We start from the raw sequence: 8,244 nt of genomic DNA, 5'->3' as shown, positions 1-8,244 counted from the left end.
GATGAGTCACTAACAGAAATGTGCTGTTTACCGGAAAAAGACGCTCTGTTCATTTTTATATAAAAGTCCTAGAAATCTATTTTTTTTTACCTGTATTGGTGAACAGGTGAACATTAAGTCCAGCAACATCAGCAAAAAGGTAAAAGAAAAAAAAGGTTGTTTTTCATTTCATGGGGTCTTTAAACTATTCCTGTTTTTGCTGGAGAAATCCCTAGGTTTTTGGAATTGACATAGAATTGGGATTGTTGTTTATAAATTGTATATAAGAGTTTATGGATGAGTAGTGGAGAAAGGGGTAGGAAAAAAATAAGTGTATACTTCTTCCTACTCGTTTTCGAACATTTAATTTGTGTTGTTTATGAGAATTTGTTTATTGAGTTTGTTGTATAGGGTTATTGTTTATTTCATCTTATTGTTATTCTTGTTTTTTTTTGTTTTTTTTTTACATGTTCGAAATAAAACGTATCAATCAATCAATCAATCAAAAAGTCACGTGAAAACCCACATGTGAATTCAAAGCACATGTGCTTTTTGGACATGTGCACATTGGTTTTCACAAAGTTTCCACATGTGAAACAAATATTGACATATCTAATGGCAGGTGGCAAAATGTGGGAAAACAAAAAAACACATCTTCATTTAGAAATTGAAATTTTTGAAAGTAAAAACTGTCACATGACATCAGAATACAACATGAGAACATTTTTTCAAAACCAGCTTGTGTGCAGAAAACATGTGCTTTGAATTCACATGTGGGTTTTAACATGTGACTTTCTTGTAAGGGATATCTCCAGGTAACACACACACACACACACACACACACACACACACACACACACACACCCTCTAACCCGCCCCCCTGCCCCCCTCCGGTTCCCATGCCGCCTGTCACCCACTTCCAGCTAATGAATAAAAATGTTGTGTGTGTGAAAGGAGAGTCCTGGGAGCAGAGAGCAGGAGGCAGGATGGACGGTCCGCCTCTTCCTGTCCAGACAGAGAGAGGGGGGGGGGGTGATTTAATATAGAGGGGGGGGGGGGGTCACCTGTATGGGAGCAGGTAAGTCTACTCTGTTTAACTCTGTTTATGTTGTGCTGCTTGGACGCTCCGGAAATATGCCAGAGGAAAGTAATACATCCACCTCTCTGTCTCTCTCTCTCTCTCTCTCTCTCTCTCTCTCTTTCTGTCTTTCTGTCTCTCTCTCTCTCTCTCTCTCTCTCTGTCCACGCTCTCATGCTGCGTTCATGTCACATAGCCGTTACCGTAACTATAAGCTTCCGAATGGGGAAAAAACATTCAAGTCGACCTCCGAGTGCTCACTCCGATTAGGAAACACGGGAACTTTCTGAAGACCTGACGGTAAAAAACACACAGAAGTGTGTCAATGCAGCAACTCACACGGCTTGCTGGTCGGCTACAATACAATTTACAATATCAGTTTCAATTTAAAAATGACTGTTTTTGTTTCCTTTGCTCCTCCAAGCTCCTCCACGGTCGCCATCTTGAGGTTTCAAGATGCGACACGTGAACACTCTGAGCAACAGGAAGTCTTCCCATCGTTCCTCCCATATGACATAGTTTTGGTCAGCAGCTAATTTCACTTCTTGTAATGCGTGTCCTTATGGAGATTTTCAAAATAATTGTGTCATTAACAGACATAACAGATAAAACACGGGGTTGTTTTCCTATAGTGATTGACAGGTTGTGGATTACGGGCCAATAGCAGGCGGAGCTGCGGCTCTGCGGACGACCCAAACTCCGCCCCCTCCGCCTTGGCTCCGCCCCCTGTCTCTCTTTGGCTGCTCTGGCTCCAAAAAATGTCAACATGGCGGCAACTGTAAACAGTCTGCAGCTTCAGAAGATGATGAAGGAAGAACACTCACTACTGACATCTGGTTTACAGTCTGTGGTTCAACCTGCCTCTCCTCAGTTTAAAGTAATAATCTGAGTTATTTTCCTCTAAATTACTGTCTGTTCTCCTCTCTATAACTCAACAGTGATCCAACCTATATCCAGTTCTTCAATCTTCTCCACTGTCTGTTCTGAACAGCCGGTGTCTGGTCGCTCTTTCCTGCCGCACAGGAAGTGATGCGTTTTACGTTTCAGTTTTGTTTAGAATCAACAGAAGAAGAAGAAGAACTGGGTAGTTAGCATGAGCAGCGATAGCCACCATGGCTGAAAACAGACGAAGAAAAGAGAAACTCAAACTACATCAACAAGAAAATCCAAGCCCCGCCCACACACTGTTTGATTGACAGGTGATCTGTGGGAAGAGCAGTGCAGAAACACCACAGTGAGGCTGAGGGACAAAGATGGAGACTGAATAAAAACAATGAGGAACTGGAGGATTAGCACTTTGAAGAGCTGCTGACACTAAAAGAGTTTCATCAGTCTGGTTTCAGTGGAGAGTTTTAGTTTCCCATGATGCTCTGAATGTTTCAGAGGCTTTTCCATCCTGATGAGAAGAAAACTCTGGAGGAAACTCTGAATATTTGTCATAATTTGGAATTATTCCAGCATGAAAAAAGCCTAATTTACAGATTTTGCTTGCTCTGTGCATGCCCAGTGCATGCTGGGATAGAGAATGAATGAATGAATGAAACATCGGACCAAAATCAGCAGCTTCAATCTTAAACGATCAGTATCAGTTATTGATCAGATCAGTCGTCCTGCTCTCTCTCTCTCTCTCTCTCTCTCTCCTCCCTCTCTTTCATTCAGTCTTTCAGTCCAGTCTGAACACAGAATAAGCCACTGTGGAAAACGAATGAATGAATGAATGAATGAATGAATGAATGAATGAATGAATGAAAGCAGCTCAGATCAGTCGTCAGTCTGAACTCTCCTGTCTGTTTTTACAGCCACTGGACCCCCCCCCCCTCTCTCTCTCTCTCTCCCTCTCTCTCTTTGAACAAAAGCCTCTAATCTGCCATCTGAAGGAGAGGGGTGGTGTGTGTGTGTGTGTGGGGGGGGGGTAAAATAGCTATACCTGGGACCAACATGGCGTCCGTTTACCCAGGTTTCCGAGTTTTAGCGCCTGACACTGGGCTTAGAAACTGATTCCCAGTCGATGGTGTTGGACCGCCAGATGAAGCCCTGCGGCCCGTTCTGGGTCCAGAGCCACGGCTTTATAAACTAGATACTATGTGGGGTTTTTTTTTCCTTTATAAGCGTTGTGGTAGAGAGGAGGAGAGGATATGTGGAAATTACTGTAGGCTATATAGAATTATATATAGAGAAATAGAACAAGTTTGTGATTTCTGGTTTTAAAATGAAATTGAGTGATTTTATAAGGGAAAGTACTATACAAATAAAGGTATTATTATTATTATTATTATTATTATTGTTATTATTATTACTGTAATTTTTTTTTATTATTTATTGTCTTATTTATAATTATTATTATTTAATAATGCAGTAAATGTTCCTCAACCGTAGAATTCTAGCTTAAAAAAATGGTTGAAATTTGACTATAAAAAAATTTATCAGCTATTGGAAATAAGTCCTATATGTTTCATTTTATAAGATATTCAGTCAGTCTGCAGATCTAAAGAAACTGATGAAGATGTTTATATTTTGTTCAACATGGCGGCCGAGTTTTAAACTGTAATGTGAGCGAACTGAACTTCTGCTGCTGTTTTCTATTCACATCTCAGGCCTTTAGCTCTTAATCTGCTATCTGAAGAAAAAGCTTTAATTCCTTGATCAGCAACATGGGTGAAAGGTCAGAGGTCACAGCATCCTGACAAGAGATGGATCAAATATCCCTGTGAGCCTAAAATGATCTTGGAGGAAAGAGAAGAGACGGGAGAGGAAAGCGGAGGAGAAAAGTCTTTTTTCCCTTCAGCGACACTAATGTTCACTCTTCTGTCTTGTCAGCAGCCGCTTCCTTCAATTATCACTTTAAATTTCTCATTTAGGTCTTTTCCTGAAAAAACCCCACAGTGAAACAAACTGGCTTTGGTAATGATAATATATAGCGCAGAATATCCAATAGTAGCCTAATGCCACAGGAGATTAAAAAAATACCATAAAGTCACTATAAACTAATAGAAAAACTGAGTTCCTATAGAATATTATAGCAATATTATAGTGATAGCCTACTACATGAAATTAAAAAAAAAAAGTACCATCATGTCACTATAAAGTCATTATAGACTATACAGACTATAAGTATCTATAGGAATATTATAGGAATATTATAACATCATATAAGATTAAAAAAAAAAAAGTGTTACCATAAAGTCACTATAAAGTCATTAGACAAGAAGTATTATAGGAATATTATAGTGACACCGCAGGAGATACAAATACCATAAAGTACCACAAGGTCAATTCCCTATAGAGTATCATAGGCGCACTAGAACTCGGCTTATTATAGGAATATTATAGGAATATTATAGGAATATTATAGTGGTTTAAAGGCTGAAAATAGAAACTAAAGACACTGAAAGTTGATGTGAGTTTCTGTCTGTTTGGTTTGAACACAGTTAATTTTCTCCTGCAGGCCTGAACCAGTAAACTTTCTTCTTATTATTATTATTATTATCATTATCATTATTATTATGGTGAGATGATGAGATGTGGATAAACAGGCCAACCTGACGAAAAACATGTAACACTGACGGGACGGATCCTCTTTTAATATTAAAGCTAAAGAAAACTAAAGCAAATCAATAAAGTGAAGGGAAGTCGAGGAAAATAAAAATAAACTCTGAGTTCCAAATAGAAATCCAAATCAGTTCTACTTTGGGAAAATCATGAACTGCCGCATTTCCCCTTCAGAAAAGCCGTTCTGGTTTAAACTCCAATAAACTCTGTTCCTGCAGATGAAAAGCGGGTAAAGTGAGTTTCTGTCGCTGCTTTTATCTGCGTGCTGCTTCAGATTCAGTCAAATCATTTATTTCCCCTAAAATATGATTCTAAATACTTTAATGGTAATATTGTAAACTAATTATTATGCGACTCAGCTGCAGAAAGTCAGATTTCACTCTGTATCTGACACCAGTGGGATTTTTTTTTACTCGTATTTGTTATCATTTGTGCATGTAATATTTTTTACTCTATATCACCTCATTTAATGTAAGATTTTATTAAAACTTATTCTTTGACACACAATGTTGGCTATTTTTAGAGCGAAAACGCGGCTGTTATTTCTAAAGAAAGGCATATTGCTTTGCTTTTTGCATAAATATTATTCTGACTTATGGCTGGACAATAGAAATGACTAACTAGGTCATTGTAGGTTACAGCTGATAATTATAAGGTGTGAGCTGAAAAGCAGAGTCAATATTTTCCATCATCCTCAGGGTGACTTCTGGTTTACAATTATGAAAAACTCCCAGCAGTTAAAATGCTGCAGAATATCTGACACAAAATGCTTTTTAGTAAAAACGAAAAGCGCAGAAAGGCCAACATAATGAACATCATGTCTTTGCACGTTTTCTTATCTTATTTATTTCCTCTGGGGACATAATGATTTTTTCTGGATTATTCCCTCTGGGCTTTGGGCGGACCGAAGCAGAAACATCACAACTTTATTCTATAATTCCTCTGAAAACAGTTTCATACCGAATGATGAAGACTGTTTGCAAAACACTTTTTTTCGTGGAAGATCAATTCTCGTTAAAACAGACGCACGTGGCAAAGCAGTTAGCCTCCTAACCCGCACTCTCTCCTTTTAATTATTAAAAGTAAAAGATTTTATTCAAATCTGTGACTTTTTTGCCACCAGGTTCAGTTTTTCTGTTTTAATGTTCTGGTCTCGTGCAGAAGGCCTGACTCCTCACCTTCTGATCAAATCATGACCTGAAATGAACACGCGGCCCTTCAGACGAGACGCTGGCTAATCAATCAATAAACAGAGATCAATAAAGAATTCAACTTGAACTTTTCCTAAAACCTCATCCTCATTATTTTACATGAATCCCGTAAATTTCAACACGTGAACACTGAATATTTCTGACATCATGCAGCTCCGTCTGCCTCCTACTGAACATCCCGAACGAAAAAAATATCTGGGCTAGTATTCCTATATAATGAATTTCAGGATACTGTACAAATATCACAACAAAACTGCAAACTAGGCTATATATAATAACCTACAGGAATATAGTGAAACCATAGGAAATAAAAAACACCATAAACTCACTGAAGGCCTGAGTCACTATAGGAATATTATAGGAATATTATAGCGATACCATAGGGGAATTATAAACACCATAAAGTAGGTTACAATAAGGTCACGAAACTCACTACTGAGCACCGCAAACACTTTATAAATCACTCTAGGAATATTATAGGATCATTATATTAATATTATAACTGCCTGACTCCCAGCGCGTTCTTAATGAACTCGCCTGATTGAATGAGAGTTTAAACAAAGCCTCTCGGGCATCATGGGATATTATGGGCTGTGCAGCGTCGCTCATTGTTTTACTGTGCAGCTCATGCAAAAAAAAATCAAATCAAATAAAAAATACAAAAATCCTTCATATTCTTAAATGACTGCTATGTTAAAGGTAGAATCAGTGGGGAAAACATTCCTCACATTAGATGAGATGAAACTTTAATGAATCTCTTGAGGGAAAAGAGCACATACAGAGAGGAATAAGACAAATAGACTTTAATACGTAGCCTAGGTCTAATTACGGAAAATGAAAACAAATTGAGAATAAACCGATAGATAAATGAGAGAAGATAAAGCGTCTCCCTGCACGCTGCTGCTGCCGAGACCTTTGACCTCTCCACTGTAATGTAACGGAACTGATTCTGGATCAGAACATGGAGACAGTCCGTCCTGCTCAGGCCTTCAGCTGCTCAACTGGACATGAACAGTAACCTAGGCTATACCCCCCCAAAAAAAATACCACGAAATGACTATATGAAAAATTCCTGCTTCAGATGTTTATATTAATCTCTCTGTATATAAATGATTTGGAACTGAAGCTCATATTCTGCTGCTGCGCTCATTATAAATCACCGAGAAAAGACCAGCAGCTAAATGTCGAAGAAGTGTAACATCTACTACTGCCAATAGCGACAAATATTATACTATCACTACAACTACTACTACTACATTAGGATATTAGCATAATTATTATTATTATGATTATTCTAATGATTGAAACTACTACTGGAGGCCTAATAAAAATAATTTTAGCAGTAGTAGCCTATTTATTATTACCCTTGCTTACCTATTTTTCTTTATCTATCTTTCTTGTTTAATGTCATTTTACTACACAATTTATATATTTTTGTGTTTTATGTGAAGCACATTGAATTTGCCTTGTGTATGAAATGTGCTGCAGCCTAGGCCTATAAATAAAGTTAGTCTCGCCTCGCCTATTAACTCGTAAATTAGAAAATGAAATTAGCCTAATAAAATTAAATGACGCGAATAGCCTAATAATAATAGCCTAATGATAATAACAAATAATAATAATAATAATAATAATAATATAGTAGAGTAGGCTATAGAAGATAATACAACCAGTAATTTAAAAAATGAAAATAGGCTAAATAAATAAATAAATAAACAGGCTATTGAGGAAACCTGAACAGATAAATGAGTAAAGATAAATCTTATTTCTGTTCATATATTTACTCCCTCTTGTGTAACCCCCCTCCACCCCTCCAGCTCACCTGTGAACCGGTGGCCCAGGTATCTGTTCCGCAGCACCCACGGGTAGAAGCTGAGCGCCTCCCGGTGCTGCGGGCTGAAGAAGCTCTGCGGGGGGATCTGCAGCGGGTGCAGCGGCAGGCCGGCGGGGCTCTGCGTGTGCGTGCCCGGATCCTGCAGCACCATGTCCGGCCCGGAGTACAGAGTCCTCCCGCTGCCCTGGAAGCAGGAGCCGAAGGGCCCGGCGGGGTGCAGGGACTCCGGGAACCGTAGCGCCGTCGGCCGGATGGGCTCATCCCCCGAGCCGCTGCTGTTGCTGTTCGCCTCTTTCCCAACCAGAGACTCTATGGTGAAACATTTCTTATTGCTGTGCTGGAACATGGTAAGCACTTGGATCGGAGCAGGAAGGTCAGGGTAAAACAGATAGAAGTGGAGGCAAGAAGGAACAAATCGGCGTCCTGTAAGTCCAGTTTGTGGAACTCGGAGAGCTCAGATTCCCAGCTTCCCCCGGAGATCCATAACTCTCCCCAAGAGTCCGCTTGTGCGTAAAAGCCGTGCGCAAATCCCGGTTTTCCACCTGGAAACGGGAGACTCTCCCCTCTCACCTGCGGTCGGAAGGTGTCGGTTC

General features: G+C 39.3%; 1 protein-coding gene across 1 annotated transcript; it reads right to left on the bottom strand.

Annotated features, from left to right (window-relative positions):
- Window positions 1-6,563: 6,563 nt before the first annotated feature.
- LOC139656834 (homeobox protein EMX1-like) lies at window positions 6,564-7,997 on the bottom strand. The gene is made up of 2 exons (XM_071534462.1): window positions 7,640-7,997; window positions 6,564-6,574 (listed from the first exon to the last, which is right to left on the bottom strand). The coding sequence occupies exons 1-2, from the start codon at window positions 7,995-7,997 to the stop codon at window positions 6,564-6,566; spliced, it is 369 nt and encodes a 122-aa protein (XP_071390563.1).
- Window positions 7,998-8,244: the final 247 nt, after the last annotated feature.

The sequence above is a fragment of the Centroberyx affinis genome, unplaced genomic scaffold (assembly GCF_046629955.1).
Source record: "Centroberyx affinis isolate AG114_WGS23_722 - 3 ecotype Tasmania unplaced genomic scaffold, CSIRO-AGI_Caff_v1 ptg002551l_1, whole genome shotgun sequence".
Lineage (NCBI taxonomy): Eukaryota > Metazoa > Chordata > Actinopteri > Beryciformes > Berycidae > Centroberyx > Centroberyx affinis.
Note: the sequence above shows the minus strand (reverse complement) of the source record. Positions and strands in the feature narration are given on the sequence as shown.

Bases quoted from the DNA above. Each gene is read 5' to 3' on its own strand.
- LOC139656834 (XM_071534462.1), bottom strand. From the start codon at position 7,997: ATGTTCCAGCACAGCAATAAGAAATGTTTCACCATAGAGTCTCTGGTT.